The sequence below is a fragment of the Falco biarmicus genome, chromosome 4 (genome assembly GCF_023638135.1).
Source record: "Falco biarmicus isolate bFalBia1 chromosome 4, bFalBia1.pri, whole genome shotgun sequence".
NCBI classification, from domain to species: Eukaryota; Metazoa; Chordata; class Aves; order Falconiformes; family Falconidae; genus Falco; species Falco biarmicus.
In genome coordinates, this window is record NC_079291.1 from 81,634,210 (window position 1) to 81,652,579 (window position 18,370).

Consider the following 18,370-nt stretch of genomic DNA (forward strand, 5'->3'; position numbering starts at 1 on the left):
AGAAAAAAAGAATAATAAATTAAAAAATTAAGAACAAATGAAAAAACTAATTTATTAATCTTAAACTAATTGTTGTATTTTAAAGGAGGAATATGAAGAGCATGTAGGCTGAAATCAGGCTGAAATGACTGTTTGTGACTGATTCCATGCTGTTGGGAGAAGAATAAGTTCTGGGATGGTTCTCAGCTAGAGCAATTATCACTGGGTTTTACTGCTCACCAGGGTAAGTAATGCACAGCCTTTCAAGCTAGATCTAGAAGATTCAATTCTGTTGTTCAGTGCCCCAAAACTACATTAACACGTAGTCATGGGTATACAGCTGGTGGAGCATTAGTATACCCTAACCTTGCTGTGAGTGTCAATACAAAAAAAATCTATAGTTTCAGCAGTGTTGGGTCATACTTACTACTTATAACTTACATACATACATACATACATACTAGCTACACTTAGAATATTAGTGTTAATGAAAGATTGAAGACAAGCTATAAAAAGATGGTATAAAAAGTCAAACATTTACTAATGTAATAAAAAAAGGTCTGTGTAATTTTAAGGCTTATCTCAAAGCTAGCAATGATTACAAAAAAAAAAAAAAACCAAAACAAACAAACCCAAAACTTCTGGCTTTTAAGAAGAAAATACCAGAAACGTATGGAAATGTCAGGGTTTTCCATATAGTAATGCTGAAAGAGAAAACAACTTCATGCAAAAATTTATTGGTGAAAGTTTTTGAGGAGGGACAAAGAAATGACCACTTAAAGAAGGATTTGAACACTGAAGATGCTGCGATTGATTTTGGTTTGAACCAGCCAGGATGCCAAAGTGCCAATTTATTGCTCAGTATACTGAGCTGAAAGTTTGTTACTCAATTATTATGCATGGGCTATTTCAAGAAGCCCTGAAGCTACAAAGTGAGGCTGGCACCCAATGAAGGTGCCTAAGGCAGCTGGCCCTCTGATCAGCAGCACTGCTGAAAATGTGTTGCTTTGTTGTAACCAGATGTCTCCAACTTCAGGTTGTGTAGTTTTTGTGCTGTTTCTACCTTTGCAAAGACCTAATGGACTTCCAAAGCCAGTAAGATCAGAAGTGTCCCTCTGCAGTTCTGAACTCTGTAGTAACATTTGAATATAACATGAAAACCCAATGCTCTCTTGTTAAGCTAATGTGATGCCTGTGTGCCAAATGCCTACCTGTGCTACGTTCCAGCACCATGCACATTCTTCCTTTCTGACTCTCAGCATCCAGGATATCTAGTCCTAGTTGCAGGGAGCCCAGATGACCTCCCTTCCTCCCAAGATTCAAATCCTGTTCCTGCAGACTTCCCAACAGGGCTTCCCTGCACCCTTGAGGAATGGAGATGCTGAGACTGTGGAGCATGGTCTAGTGAACCTGATGGATGCAAGGGGTGCAACCCACCCACTGCTGTCTGCAGGATGGCCAGGCAGGCTGGGTACCAGCAGCATCTGTGAAGTACCTCCTGTGTCCTCTCCTTGCTTGACAAACAGCTGAAAAAAAAAAATCTCACCCTTCGTGGTGTTGAGGGCCTCCAGCTAAAGCCTCCAGAAAAGCTGAAATCCCTCCCTCTGAGAGAAGCCGAACCTTGAGCCTATGCTGTAGGACTGGCCCCATACCTACCCTACACTGCCAGCCTGTTCTGGTGACAATGTTCTGTAGGCATATAGAAGACATCCTGGATTGCCAGATTCTGACCTAGTCCCTTTATTTAACTAGGGGATTTATTTATTCTTTTAGGACAGTATCAAAACCCAGATACTTATTAATTTGGATGCAAGCCCCAGATGCACTGTTGCAGAAATTACATCTGCAGGCTTTTTTTTTTTTTTTTAAATGAAATCCAAGTATTTTTATTGCTGGCTAATTAGACATAGCTCATCTTTGTTAAAGGAAGCCCCACGTGGCCCTCTTCAAATAACCCATTCACACAGATGGCTTTTACAGTGTACCTGAGAGGATACCACATTTGGGGGTATTCTGGACCAACAGCAAGAACATATATAGAAGCTTTCAAAAAAAGAAAAAGGAAAAAAAAAAAGACCCATCAACAATCCTTGTCATTTTTTACATCCCAATTTGGACATCCCACTGTCACATTCATTAAGAAGTACAACAGAGGCAGATGGAGAGTGTTGCAGACCCCCAGCCATTTGAATATCCTAAATTGTAACCTTACAGATGATTTACTCTTTTTGCAAAAGAGTTCTAAAAAGGGACAAGCCCGTGAAAAAACTGAGATCAACCTAGAAGCGTACAGCAGTTGACAGCCCACTCGCATTTTCTTGATTTAGCTGATATGTTCAGATATCTCACTGCATAATAAAATCTGCTGCTCCACTATAGTATTCAGGACAGTATCAGATTCTCCTCTTCTAATATCCTGTGATGTGTGTTGCACTACTAACATTTTAAGTAATCTATGCTTAAAGACTGATCTGCCAATTAGTGCTTCCCGCAGATGGCTCTCATTCCAATTCAATTTTATTCATATAAAAGTAATTACTGATACCTTTTCCAGCATCATCATATTAATAAATGTCTGAAGCAGGAGACAAATTTTATTAAGGATCCAGTTTTATTATTTCAAAAATATTGATTGCTATTCTAACTCTGGCTTGGAAGCTTTGACAGCTCCCTGGAGCTAATTGATTAATAATCATTGCCAACTGCTTTTTAAATTTTAATTTTGGCTTTGGCTGACTAGACTAAATGATTCCCTAGAGCTACAAACTACTCACCACTATTATGAGTATTTGGGCACTGGATGAATAGTTTCAATGTGTTTGAAGAAGTGAGCAGCCACGTTAATTCTCCTAGATCTAAATTTTATGACACCAAGAAAACATAAAACCTTCCTATTGCATTTTGGCCATGTCAAGAACATAGTCTGAATGGAAGATGATGGGTAAGTACAAAATGCCTTTTCTCAAATCCAGATGACAGGTTAAGGATGGGATGCCTGGGCTCAGAGCCAGGCGCTAGGCAAGGAGCTTGGAAAGCCAGGGGAGAGCAGACTTCAGAGGATGGAAGGAAAAAGCTATGCCTCATACTCCTTCAACGAAGCCTCACTGCAAATGAATTTTTTTTTTTAAATAAAGCAAATAATCCTTGCAATCTGCTTTTAGTTTAAAAATATCAATAGGTAATTTCTTGTAATACTTCTATATGAAATGGGTAATTGTAATTATTCTGGTTTTATTTGACCTGAATAGTGCACAAGTTTTCCTCAAGACAAATGGAAAAGGTCAAAGTGATTGTGTGAAGCATTGAGCACCCACAACTTCGGTCAGCAATGACGGTGTCTAGTTACTGTCAGGATACGGTCCTGAAGCAGACTGGCCTGTTATTAAAGACTTCTGCTTCTGCATCTCCCTAATATATCTCACAAGGTTTCTAAAAGTAATTTTCGGATGAAATAATATATTAAAGCTGCTAAATTATTCAATTAGATGCAATCTCTTTTGTATAATACTATAGACAGATGAAAGCTGGATCTCAATGAGAAATATCTAATGGCTACATTTAATAAACTGTTAAGAAAATTCATTTATACTAAATTTTATTTTACTGGAAATGAGAGTCATTAAGAAAGGATGCATTAAATTTTCTTAACTAGGTTTGGAAATAAAGATGTTATTTTACAGGAAAGAGACTCAGGCAAAGAAACCTTAACTATTTTTACCCCTATATTTATGAGCTTAACACACATAATCTAGTTTTCCCTATCTAAGCAAGCACTTTACAGCACAACAGTTAATTATCATTAATACAATTTACAGCTGTGACAACATATGTGAAAATTTACAAGAAATTTTTAAAATCTCACTGAAAAAAACTATAAATAAATAAATGTAAACTGAAGTTTGAAAAAAATAAATTCACCAAGAATGCATGGGAAGCTTCCCCAGGCACATGAGAATGAGTCATCTCAAAAGCCACCAATCTCATCTGACACAAGATCACATGCAGGAGAAAAATCTCATATATAATGACTAAGAATAAAAGTGCTGTCTGTAACCTCCAGCTGGCTAACTGGGGAATTTTTGTTCCTAGTTTTATCAGCAGCAATAAAGTGGAATAAAGCTGCTCCGGTCATTTGAGTAATACTACAAAGGACCACAACTGCAAGGAGACCTCAACCATGGAAGACAGAAACCTCTCCCAAATTAGCTAGAAGAGTCTGGAATATTAATCCAGACACTGCATGCCCACCCAGAGATCAGTACAGTTGCTAGTGGCCTTTAGGAATGTCTTGAGATGCCACTACAGAAAAAGCTCCTCTTTCAAAATAAGGAATTAAAAAATTCTACAGGTCTGTTAGGACTAGACATTGGTATAGGGCCAAAGAAAACAGAGCCTGTGTTCAGATGAGAAGAAAGTTATGTCTAGTTTCCCTTGTGTCACTTGCATGAAAGGAGACCTTTGGATAATACAAGGACTTTGGTGAGTCACAAACTTCATCACTGTTTAATTTATCCATCTAAAAAATGGGGTAATATAAGAATGTCTCAAAAGCTGTCATAATAAGAATGAATAAATTAATGTCAAAATATTTTTCACTTATTTTGCCAAAATACAGTCATGATATGCTATCAGGAATGGTACTATAGAAAAGCAAGTTACCATTACTATGACAGGGAGAAGATAGAGAAAATATTAAAAAAAAAAAAAATCCCTTTAAAGATGGGTCTAATTAGTCAATATATTTTTCAGCTGATCCTGTAAATGATAGATGTCAGATAAAAGGATTTGTGAATTCATGTTAATGATGCTATTAAATACAGTATTTCCCCATGAACATGTTTGAACCAAATGCCCAAGTAAATATTTTGACAGCTCTGTTTCACACTGAAAAAATGGCAGAAGCGCAAAGAGACAGAAGGTTTCAAAGTAAATTGCACTACAGCTTTTACTGAAATATGCTTTGAGATGTGTACTAGTGACCTTCCATAAAATTAATGCAAAGATTTAGAAAGACAAATTATTTTATTTGGAGCCATAATGTAGGATTAGAGTTTCCTAATCAATTTCTCCCTTGTCGCTAAATTTAGTAACCATTTATGGGTATGGAAATTACAAGAAGAAATCTCTTTGCTCTGCCATAAACTAAATAGGACGATGAGCAGGTTCAGAAAGGCAGAACAGCTACTGACTCTAAGAAAAATTTAGCAGAGACATGTGCATCCCTTGCTTTCTCCTTTTAAGCTGTACATTAGCGCGAAGCAAAGAGGTAAGAAAGCTACTTCAAACCCATTCGCTATAGAAAGGAGTTTATCCAGTACAACATTAATAGCTAAATCATAAGAGGTTTGGTTCAGGGAAAGTCACATTAGTCTGGCTGCTTTTCCAAAGCTCAGCTGAATGAGTTGTGCCCTAAGCATTTACTAATTTAGCTGGAAAATCATGCAGTTGTCAATGCTTCTAGAACTTCCTACTTCTGAATGAGTTGAAAATACCACAGGAACACCTGCAACATCTGAGAACTTCCACGCATAACTAAGCCTAAAAGTCTTAGAACCTGACATTTCAGTCTTCAAAGCAATCACTTGTTTTGCCTCTAGAAACCAGAGCTGCTTACCCAGCAAGCCAGAAATGGTAAAATACACCCAAAAATATTTATAAGTACCTAGGATCTTCACCACTTTTTACACCAGTATGGAGAGGACCTGCTAGAAATGACTGGAAATATTTTTAAAAGGCACTTCTGTCCATCTGGAGCATTTCCAGGATAATATTACAGATACCCAGAATATATTCCTACAGTTCATTTTCTTCCCAGAAATTCTTGGTAAAAATAGTTAAGATTGGCTCTGAGCTACTTAAAGTTGTTTTCTGTTCTAACTTTTGGTTGCTATTTTAGAATTATGTAGTAAATAACAACATTATTTGTCAGCATTAACTTTAACTGACAAGTTTATCTTTAGTAACAGCTAAAGAAGTGTTGTTACCTGCTCTGGCACTGGAAGCGGTATAACTTATAAATCAGCTCCGTGAAATGCCTGAGCTCGTTTGCAGAGCACCATAACTTCTTCATTCAGGCTCATCTGGCTGTTAACCCAGTTATTTCACTTCCAGACCCAAGTCAGTATTTCTGCATAGCACTGTGTCATGCAGGCACTTTCCTCTGTTCACTGCTGGCACGTTTTTAACCACCCGCATCGCAAAACTGGACTCACGTGGAAGAGCTGCTGATCAAAATTGTTGCCTGCCTTTTTTTTTTTTTTTTTTTTTTTGTGAGCCTTGGATGGCTATAATATTTATAGGTGGGAAAAGAGATGAGATATAGATGAGGAACAGTAATCTCCATGAACTCACTAAATTAAGAGTAAGATGTTAACAGGCTCCTTGTAAAGCAGTGAAATTGTTGTATGAGAACAGCAGCTAACCCACCGAGAAATTCGTAACAGTTTAAAAGCAATTCCTGCACAATATGACATCCTGTGGATGTCATGCAGGGGTTAGAAAAACACTGGCATGGCTCCAGCAGAGTTCTGCGTATCACTTGCCATCAGGATACAGAAAAGTGAATCCATAAGTCACTGAGTGTATCATAGCGAATTAAAATCATCAAGTTGGGCTGCCGTTAGACATCTTGATTAAACAGGCAAAAGCTGTATGGCGCTATTACTGAGAGTGTAACGTGACATTCACAGAATCCTAAATGCATAGTTTGAATAACCAGATGATAACGAGAACACTAACATCTGGAAATGTGTATCATAAAACCAGTTCTGAAATGGTAGGGTATCTGACTTGCTGCAGCCAGGCTGAAGTAGGATGAGAAGCACTGTCCCTTTTACAGTCAGTGAAAAATACATTATGGCTATAGTTGGCATGTTCATGCCAACACTGTCATTAACGCAAAACTGAATAGTTCAGGGGGTCAACAAAAAAGTGAAGGTTTTTAGTGTGCAGCAAATTAAACGTGAATTCTCAATATGCTATGGCTCAAAGATAAATACAGTGTTGTTGCCCATAAACCAAAGGCAGAGTGACAGGGAGCAAGAAGGAATCGCAGACTCTCAGTCCCTTCTGCATAAAGCTGGAAGGTGGCTCCAGTAAAAAAGCATGTTTACTTCAAGGTCTCACATTTCCAGAATGATCACAGACGCAGGAGTTCAAAGAAGAGCGATACAGCACATCGGTGCCTGGAAGGACTAGGAACAGATGAAGGATTACAGATGTATTGCTTCACTGAAGGGGCAGTGAGGTTGAGAAAACCGATACAGCCATGTGAGGAGTGTAAACACCAGGATGGGGAGAAGTTATTTACAAAAAGTGGGGCAATATAATGATTTAGCAAACCTTGCTCAGTAACAGGTCCACCCTAGCAGGACAACTTTTCTCCTTCAAATACCCTAACAGCAAGCCTTCTGCAGAAGAGAATATGCTTCAGTACATTTACAGAATAGCCCTAAGCAGCACCCAAATCTGTAGAGTGAATATGCCTTCTCCACCTACCCCTATAAAAATAACTGCCAGCATACCGGCACCCTAAAAATAGGAAAGGTGTGGGCATTGCAACAGAGCGCTTTGTAGAGATTCTGAGTAATGCCAGGGCTGCTAGGGAACTGCAAACAAACTGAGGTGGCTTCATCAGATGCCACGGGGTACTGAAGTTACACAAGGGAGTGTAGGATAATGATAAGATAACTCACTCTTAATATGATGAGACTACTCTTCTGTGCCATGAACAAAGACAGTGGCTTCCTTTAAAATGAGGAAGATCTGTCCAGCTATTAACATCAGTTGGAAAACATTCAGTTCTACAGACACGCTGATTTAGGTCAAGGAGAGGAATCCCACTTAGAGGCAGGTCAGGCCCTGGTAAAAATTAAAAGTCAAGCCATATAGAAAGTTGGAGAAGTGATTAAACAAATTAACTGATCACTAGAGTATCAGGAAAAGTGCAAGCCTTTGAAATCAGATAGTAGCAACTGCCTGCCCAAGTCCATATAAAACAGCTACAGAACAACACCAAATGCAAATTTATCCTGTACCTGACTTTCTGGATTCATGAGGCTTCTTATGGAACCAATGAATATGAAACATGACTACAAGCATGTATTAATAGATTAATTACATCCACAGTTAATGCTTGTTCCAGAACCTTTAAAAAATAGTCCTATGATTATTAAAGCAAAACAAGCCTCCATCACTATTCCCTGATCTTTGAGGAAAAACTGCTCTTTCAAGGTATGCTAAAGCCCCAGTTGTTGAAGGGAATTCAGCAACATTGCTGTGTCTAATTACAATGGTTTCTCTGAAGCTCACATACTATTTTGCTACTGGCTAATTGAGATTCATCACTTGAGCACCTCCCCAATATTGTATTAAATTCAAGATAACTGATGAGCTTTTACATATTCTGCACCCTCCCTATCAGGAAGGAAACTCATTCTTCGTCCTGAAGGGTGGGGAAGGAAAGATTATACTAAATGGTAATGTTAGTTGCTATCAAACCCAAGGAGTCTGTCTCTGGAGGGAGGAAAAAAAAAATATCTGTGTATGTTTACATTTTTAGTGCATCAGTTATTTCTAGTATCTAAAAGCTTAAGCCATTGATGGTGAAACATTAACACCAGTGCCAAGTTTGAAATTAATAAAGATTAAGGCCAGCAGCAAGCAGAATGACTTAAATGTTCAGAATGAAACATCAGAAATCATCACTGACCGTGTCTAAAAATCCACTTAACCTGTGGGAGGAAAAACAGCTTCAAAACATTATGGATTAACAAAGCAAACTAAATCTGACACAAGCCCACTAAATGGACATTAAATTTAGAAGCTATTTTTCAACATTAATGAGGATGGTTGCATTTGCACAGAAGCTCTCCCAAGAGTCACCTGGTCCCAAATGCGGTAGGATGAATGGTTTGTGATTTCCTGAAGGACCACCATCATCTCAGCTCTTTAGCCGCAGATCTCAAATGTTGCTGTCTCCCTTACAGCCCAGCACAAGCTTCTACTGGTTCCTTCAAAAACCAGAAACTTCTTAGACGCTAACACTGAGTGAGCACTAAGCTACCTATTAATGCCCTTCTCCAGATGGCCTCTGCTCCAGTAGGAGTAAAGACCTGATACATTTTATACAATTTTATATTATTTATATTGTATATAATATATTATATATGTTTAAAAATATCAAAAAGTGTCAAAATAAGTGCTTCCAGCAACACCCCCCAGATTTCTGTATTCTCTGCAAAAAATAACAATGTTTCAGCTTTAAAGTCTCCCAGGCTTGGTACTGTTTGTAATAATGTTTGACCAAGGACTAGGATATGTTTCCATTCTGCAAACACAGCAGATAAATAACCGCCCTGGGCTGTACACTGCTTTCAGCAGAACTGCCACTGCACTCAGCAAAAACCACCTTGTGTTCTGCAGAGTCAGACTACATCCCCACTCGATGGGAAATTCTGTCTCCCACTTTCATGCCTCTGTAATGTGCCCTTGCTTTGTATTATTCTTTTAAGCATCTTTTTTTCCTTAAAGAAATCTCTGACATTCTCTGAATCTCACCTAAAATTAATCAAGGATGAGGAAAGTAAGATCTATAAATAAAACTGAAAAGACAATGCCTTGGTAAACATTCTGATGACATATATTACTAGTATAACACAAATCATTACACAAAGAAAAGAAATTTACTCCAGCAGCTTATTTTTAAAATTTTAACATGTGATAAATAGCATTGCAACTCCTAGGTAATGCACAGCAATATCCAGATAATCATATTTTCTGTCACTTCTGCTTCAGATTATATCAGTCTTGTAATTCCACATACTTTGAGTGTCGTCTTTTCGGATCTCTGTCTATTACTTTGATGGGTGATGGAGAAAACCCTACATGCAGATCCATATAGCAGTGAGCTTCCTAAGCCAAACACAAGAACAGAAGCATTCTAGGGAGAGAGTGGCTTGCCAAGACAAACAAGTTCTGCCAACATTTTAACACCACAGAAGGTCAGTTAGGTTATAATATAGTCTAATTACCATTCTCATGAATTGCAACATCTTTTCACTTGAAGGCACTTAATGCCCAGAAAAGGATGAATTTTTATTTTATATTTTCCAAGAATCAAAGTAATGAGAAGTTCTAATCTTAGCTTTAAACCTGAATCATCACGTACCATCATAAAGAAAAAAAGGCATTTCATCATTAAAAGGAAGACATTTGTACAGTTTATTCTACCACTAATACTTCCTCGTTCCTGCTTTTCCCTATTCCTCTGCAGCAATTCTACAGGTTTTCTTCTCTTCTGTTCAGTACCACTCTGTTTTATTCATTGTTCCACATTTTCCTTTTCCTTCTCAGTTTCATAACCTTTCTGCTTCCCTTTTTACTTTAGCTCCCTATTTTTAATCCCCTACATATCTTCAGATCTTCCTCTCTGCTCCAGCAGCAAGCTGGAGAACCTGATGGTAGACTTTCTTCTGTTTCCGCGGGCACGCTGTGACTGCTGCATGAGACAGAACTGCACTGGGAAACCACCTGAGCTTAGTTCAGCAAGGGAAAAAGGTGAGATAACAAGTGGGGAAGCAAAGACTTTTTTTCCTGCCCCTTTCCTTTTCCCAGAGGTCAACAGAAAGTGAGAGAGGAAAAAACCAGGAGCTATTTGGCTGCTTCTCCTCCATCAGAAGTGCAAAACCTGGTGCATGCTTGTCCTGGTCTCAGTCAAATGAGAAAGCAGCTGAAAACCCTGGGCTATCAATGTCACCCAGCTCACAGGGGAAACCGTCAGCACCCTCAGGTCTAGCTAGGGGCTGCAGTTTGCTAGCTGGCATCAGCTGCTGCTGCACGGGACCATCCCATATGCACGGGAAAAAAAGCCTCTCAATTGCTAGGATGATCCTCCAATAAAATGATAATTTGACCTCTCTGGAGGCTGGCAAAGCATCAAGGACTATTTGTTTTTAAACTCGAATAATAAACCTGGAAAACTGGAAGAACTGGTCAGCTCGTAGCACGCTGTGCCCAGCAGTACAGAAGTTTACAAAGACCCCCGGCAGCAGGGGTACCCATCGGCAGTGCTATCAGACAGCCACATGCCTTGGTCTAGCCTTGCTCTTTGTGCAAAGCATCACTCAATCTAGCTCTGTTGCTGCAGTGCTGGTCCTAAAGCTGTCAGGAAGGGCAGTATGCAATTAGCGGTCCTGCCCTCAGCACACTGCATGCCTTACTCCCTCTCATCAATGCTCTCTTCATTAACTCATCCCTACTAAAAGAATGAGGCACGTCTTTCTGAAAGTCACCTTGTGCCTCAGCAAAGAGGAGTGCTGCCTGTGGGCTGCATGCTACTTCCATTTTATTTTTTTAATGGGACATAAAACCCATTGCAGAAGCAGGGCTTTCTAAACACAGGACACTCACCCCCCCTCCCGCCCAAAACACTAAGTTATTAACTGTGGTTTATTCCCTCCAAGTAAAATTTTGCTACTTGTCCCCGACCTTACTGCCTGAAACAGCAGTTCTCCTGGTGAAGAATTCCACATGCCAGAAAAGACTACTCTGCACTTTGAGTGAACTACTACCTCTTACAATACGTATGACCTACAAAAGAAGTTTCATTTTCCCTTGCATATCAGAAGTCTAGATGTGTAAGAAATTCTCTCACTGAATTTTTCTTTCAAAGTTATCAAACAAAATTCCACTAAAACAAATCCAGTATTTTCCTGTCATAGGCTAAAGCCTCATAAGTTTGTGCTTTCATACTGCAAATAGTCTCTTAAGAAAGAAAAATGTTTCAGTTACCATATGGTACTTCAAGTTCCACCTGTCCTACGGGAAATTCACGTCATCAGGGAATTAAGATGCCACTTAGCAACCCTTATGTCATGTAAGGCTTTTTATCGTATGTGGGGCAAACCATAAATCCACAGCACCCTTTTGTTTACCTCCAATTATATTAATCTCTTGCATCTGTAAGATTAGTTCATCCTCCCACATATTATTCAGGCCTGTAGTCTACAAAAACATGTAGACTGAAATCCTTGAGCCAAACCCCTTGAAGCTGCTGGGGGTTTTGCAATGGACTTCCAGAGCTCAAATTTTAGTTTCTTTTCCCCAGCTAATATATTACTTCTCTGATTACTTTAAATCCACTTGTTTCTTTTTCCACTTTTGCTGGGTTGAAAAAACATTTGAGGTGTAAAAGGATTAAGCTGTTTTTCTGTAATTTACAATGGTGCAAGACGGTCCCAGCACATTTGGGGCTAGAACACTGCTGTGGTTATGTTTGCTTGGCAGTTCAACATCTTATGCCTATCCCTGTTAAGCCTACAAGATTCAAATTGTCTATTGCTGAAATAATCCCTTACAACCTATTGCTGTACATACAGCTCTTGGACTCTGTGTATTACAAGACTAAATGACATAGCAGGTTTACTATTTCAAGGTAATTTGGTACAGGTTAAGTGAAACTCTAGAGCCAAATTGGTTCAAATATTAGTTCAAATACAGCTTCATATTCTTTCACCTAACAAGGCAAAAATCCATATGGGTAACAGTGGAATAACAATCAAAAACCAACAGCTTGTTCCTTTGCTTTCCAAACCTGAAATCCATTATCTAGAGATCCACCACTTACTAGCAAACATACCAGAGTATAGTCTGAGCAGATGGTTCAAAGCTAGCTGTCAATCCATTTGCAGTTCAAAACAGTGAACTGCTCCAGCTGTTTTCCAGATCAAAAACATTACTGTCATTTTGCTATCGCTGCGTGCTGAGGGTTATGTAACAAAAATGCACATGTCCCTCTGCCTGGAATGCAATTAATTTCCTCCCTCCCCACTGAGAGTGGTAAGTAACAATTCAGACAGTCTGGATGCTTCAGTTTTGAGCATGGCCAGAGATGCAACCCTGGAATTATTCCACGTGGTAACCCACTATTTGTAACATGCCATGTCTTTTGGAGGTCCTACAGACAGGGTATAATCTGTAGTTTGGAAAAAAAAAACCCAAACACCATCTTCCTGTTTATATATAATCTCTTACTGTCTGTAGGGTACTATGAATGCTTTGCTGTAGTTCTTTAGTTTAAAGTTCCAACATAAAACACAGTCTATGGTTAAGTATTCTGAGTAAGTGCACTAACTAGGCAAAGTAATTGCTTCCGATCTGAAATCAGCTAATATACTTGCTGTATACTTTTGTATGCAAAAATAAGGCATTGTACACTATTAACTTTAAAACAGTGCATAATCCCATCTCAACTTACAAAGATCCAAACATCACGCAGGATGTTAAAATCAGACTCCATAATGTTTAACCACTTGATGCAATTCGCTTATATAAAGAGAACAGTTGGAACTCCTTTGCTTAGAACAGCGCACTCAAACAAAACTAATTTCCTCAATGCAATCTTTTCTGCAATGTGAGTTTCATCTTTATAAGCGCAGCTAACCCGGTGATATTTATATATCGACTAAAAGTTCTTCAGGACAGGCGCTGTCTTTCTATAAAATGTTTGCACCATACTTAACATCTCTCAGTTGTTCCTGTGACACAAATACAATGGGGTGATCAACTGTACGCTAGGGTGTCAACGGAGATGAAACATTAACTTAGTACTTAACTACAGCAGTTTCCTTTAATGTGTTATTACTTGGTTCAGCTTGTTCTGGATTTCTGGCATTGTTTCCAGGTCACTTCTGTAGGGAGCACCTGCAGTGGTTTTACTGTTCTTACCTGGTTAAATAGGCCAGAGCCAGCTCAGATCCCGACGGCTTTTTGGGCTGAACTTTTTTAGTAGAGATTCCAGCTTCCCTCATCAGCTGTTTTTCCTTCTTCTTGCGCTCTTTTTTTAGTTTTCTTTCCAGTTTTCTCCTTTCCTCTGCAGTAAGTTCTTCCTCTTCTTTTGCTGCCTGAAATAATCAACATTTGATTAAATTGTTTATATTTCTATAGGAAAGTGAACAAAATATGCATAGATGCAATTGAAGGGCACAGGTAATATTTAAAACCAGAAGCTTCAAGTTCCATAGTTCTACTGTTCACTATACTTCCATCACCTCTCTACTCTGCTCAATTCACACAACTGTAAATACCGCACTTCCAGAAATCTATTTATTTATCTACTTATATTAGAGAAACTGCCTTCTATAGATGATTGTACTGTTCACAGCAGTACAGTAATCTGAGCACCTTATTTATAGCTATGTATTAAACATCATATCTAAAATTTGTTGTGCTGTTTGTTCTCCCATACTCAAACCTGAGAGGGGAATGTGAACAGCAGAGACTGTTTCATAGTGGAGGGAGGGGGAAGGATTTTTTTTTATTATTTTATTATTTATTTTTTTTTTTAGCATACGCACATTTAAGTGGGAGAAGTAGGGTTTCCTTAGTTTCTGGGGCTGTTTGTTGTGTAACGTCACACTTCCCTGAGCTGAGAAAACCTGTCTGCCACACAGGGGCTTCATCACCATTATGCCAAAAGGAGATTTGGGAACTACCACCTTCATCCAAGACGTCTTGGAGATCCTTTAGCAATCTTGGGTAAACATATGCACGATCTTCAATAAACATATACACATATATTCCACACAGGCTGAAATTTCTTTAGGTTTGCAGACAGAATAGTTAATTATTCACGTCTAAAACTATATTGCTGCAAATATATGTGTAAGTATACCCCAAAAGGAAAATAAGTATTTCATGTACAGATGAAGAGCATTAAATAGATACGCTGCATTTAGCAAGGAAAATCCAGTGTGAGATTACACAGTGTAGAAATAAAATGCTGTTCCATAGCAAGATGAGATTGACTCCAGGGATTCCTAAATGTCTAGGAATTCCTATCTTTCCAGGCAATAGTCTCACTGAATCGTTAAATAGCAACTAAAAGCATAAAATGAAACAGCCGCTGGTCTAATACTAGATAGCTGTTTCTTCAATGCCCTCGCCAAGACTTCCCTGAGAGATCTACTCTTTACAGAACCCTAACTACTCTGATGATCATCATACACAGACCTTCAAAAAACTGTAGACAAAATAGATTCTGGCTATCCAAACCCCTGTGTACCCCGGGAAGCAGAAGGCATTTGGACACTATGAAGCCACCAGTTCTGTGCAACCTCCCAGTAACAATGGAGCAATGAAAAAAGTAAGAAATTCTGCAGACAAGACTCTTACACTGTGTTTTTCTTGCTTCTAGGTATTTCCAAGTCCAAGACTGAAGGAGTGGTGCTAATTCTTAGCTTATATGATAGTTACAGATCCCACATGGTCCCAAATAAAACTTTGATACCTTCATCCTGGTTTAAGGAACTGCTGCTTTCTTAGCCACCTCCATCGGTCAGACACTGGAATAAAATGCAGGCTAAAGGTATGCACAAGGACCACTTAAATCTCACTTTCTCTTCCAAACAGAAGAATTTCCAACAGAAATCCAGTAGCAAAAATACTAGAAGCATTAGCTTTTCTGATGAGCTCAGGGTTTTCAGCTCCTGCTTGCTGTACTACTCCCCTACTATCACTTATAGCCAACTCAAAACTGCAAACATTGACAGACTTCTAAACTACAGGCTCAGATTGGAGTAGGTTGTCAGGCTCGCATTTTTTTTACCTAAACATATTCAGCACCTTTCTGTAAAGATCATTTAAATATCCTGCTCTTGACATTTAACAAGAAGAGATAGGGCTGTGGGCAACACTGTGGAAACAGTGTTTGCAGTAATGTGAAATGTGATAGAGGTGTTGCCCAAACAGTAATGATTTGTGAATGTCTTCATTACTTAATGCACTTCCTCAACAATTGTACTGGGTTTGTTAAGACAACCTGGGCAAGGAACAGATTCCTGTGAAGCCAGGCTATATTTATAAGACAACGAGGTCTCTGGGTAGGGAAAAGCCACCCGCTGACAGCAGTGGAAATGGCATGGATGTAAGGTGGCCCAGGAAATGTCTACCTTACCTGTACACAAGTGGACTTTGAAGCAGACTCCAGTATGACAAGACAGAAAAATGGGAGATTGCATGCAAGTGTTTGGTTGAGTTATTTAAATCCGTAATTCTTCTGCTCAAAATAAAGTACACTTTCTGTTCTGATGTTTCTGCCAAATCTGCATGTCCCTCAGACAAGTACTTGAGGTATAAGCTGATGGAAGTGGAGTATATAGAGACAAGTAAGGCAGTCTGGAGGAGCCACGCATGCCTACAGCAGCTGTACTCGCATCTCACATCCCAAGGCTGGGGAAGACAAAGGAGCCTAACTGCCACCAACATTTCCAAGATCAAGAATCACATTCACAGAGTGGACTTGATTCAGATCCAGCAGCTTTACTACAGCATCGTACTCCCCAGCAGAGTCCTCTGCTGAAGGGAACCCACAGAGGTCAAACTGAGTGCAAAAGAACGCTCTTCCTCCTCTCCCTGCTCCCTCCTCACCTGTCTGAGGAATCCGTAACTGAAACTGGAACGCACAAGGAGATCAACCGCCTTATGGAAAGTGGTTAAAACCACTTTATAGTGTTACATCAATTCATGTTAGTTGAGTGCTTTGGAATGAAAATCCAGACATGGTGCTAAATAACATTATTCTTGCCAACAATCGAGCAAAGGATGGCTAAACAAGACAATACCTGAACACAGTCTTATTTGTCAAAGACACCTGCTGAGGGCTAAACATTCGTTCAGTGTCAATTCGCATATCATCTAAGTTTACTCTGACTCATCCTTCCAACTTTGTTTTCATAGAGAAAAAAAGGGGCAAGAAAGCAGAAATCAGAATAAATAGGAGTGGGACAGTAAAGAGGATTTGCTTTCTTTGTTCAAAGTACTTTTTAGTTAGTTTTACGGAAAAGCCAGCATTCATGTGCAAATACATGGGAAAAAGCAACATATGTTGCATTTGTATAGAAGACATTTTATAACTCATGCTGAGAATAAAATAATATTTAGGGTGAATGTAGGTACGTAATTGTTACACAGGAAACAACGTTTTCATTTGAAAAGCCACCCTGGTACTTACTAAAATAACAATCCAGCCACACAAAGCCCAGGAAAACACTGAGGGTGGTCATTTATAAAGTGTTTGTAAAAGATTACTACAGCAGCTGTCCAACAGACTACACACTACAGTTAATCTTCTTTTAAAAATAATGTAATGAATTTGTTTACTTTTCTGTGAGCCATGAAGCTTTCAAATAAAGTGACCGTGGCACATCATTAGAGCCAGTCTGATAAAGAGGCCTCCGCTTCTTCATACTTACAGTAAATGCATATCTCTGTACCTTCCCTTCCCCCCAGCATTCCTCGCATTATCAAAAAGCTTTTTCTCCCTCTCCCCAACCGCTCCATTAAAAACAAAACAAGTTGCTCCCTCCCTGTAGGTCCCAACATAAATACTGAGTCCTAACAACATTTGTTTCCAGCACCGCAATTGATGCACCGTGGGCCGTCTGAAACAAGTGCATTGTTTTCCCTGCGGGGCTGGTGCTGTCCTGGCCCTGAAAGAGTCAGGATTTACAGCTGGAGGTACCTTCTGCCGGCCCACATCATCACCCGAGCAAAACTGGATTCATCAGGCTTCTGTTCGGGACTCCCAGCACGCATTCTGTGAAAGCGCTCACAACCTTACAGCTCCAACAACTTTTCTAGTTGCAACTATGCTTTTATCCATCCATGTCAACTTGATTAATCTAGTATATGTACCACAATCTGTCCATGACTGATTTAAAATTTGAAAGCCTGAAGTTTTAAGTGCTTCGTAAAATACCTACATTTGGTGGTATACTCTCCACTGAAGCCGAGCATAGTTTTATTGCAATCTGGAGGAAAAAACCCACAACCAACACCAACCTTCCCAAAACCTGGGACTCAAAAGAAAACAAAACTAAATGTTTCACTAGAATTTAAATCCTAACTGTATTTATTTTAACTTGGATGACCTCTGTTATGATACTCCTCTGTTATGCATCTGTTATGATGCACCTCTCCTTTCTTTAAATCAACAGCCTTACTTTGTAATTTCACTTTCCCTGAACCTTATCTTGAATGTTTCTCTGAAAGATGTGTCAGAAGTCTTTGAGCCATTTGGATTAAGAGTTTTAGCATTCTGTCATTATTTAAATTCAAAAATCCCAACCAACAGGACTCCATTGTTTTGAGGTCATAAATATTCCATGTTGTCTCCTTCTATATTTATAAAGTGACATCACAATTTGTAGTGCTACAATTTAGTCTTAACTACAACATAGTGAAGTCCATATTTGAGTGTGAGAGACACTTGTTTATTGACGTGATAAATTTAAACCACATGCATACAGCAAAACACAACACTTGCTTATTTGCAAAGCCTGCTGAGAGTTACCACACCACCTTGGATCATGGGCTCATTAGATCTCAATCTAAA

The 18,370-nt window shown here is 39.1% G+C and overlaps 1 protein-coding gene across 6 annotated transcripts in view; it reads right to left on the reverse strand.

Annotated features, from left to right (window-relative positions):
* The window catches only part of C4H7orf50 (chromosome 4 C7orf50 homolog), a 135,761-nt gene that overhangs the window by 15,279 nt on the left and 102,112 nt on the right, over window positions 1-18,370 (reverse strand). For all 6 annotated transcript variants that reach the window (XM_056337157.1, XM_056337160.1, XM_056337159.1 and 3 more), the window contains one exon: window positions 13,705-13,880. In XM_056337157.1, coding sequence (XP_056193132.1) covers window positions 13,705-13,880 — 176 coding nt within the window. The remainder of the gene's footprint in view (window positions 1-13,704; window positions 13,881-18,370) is intronic.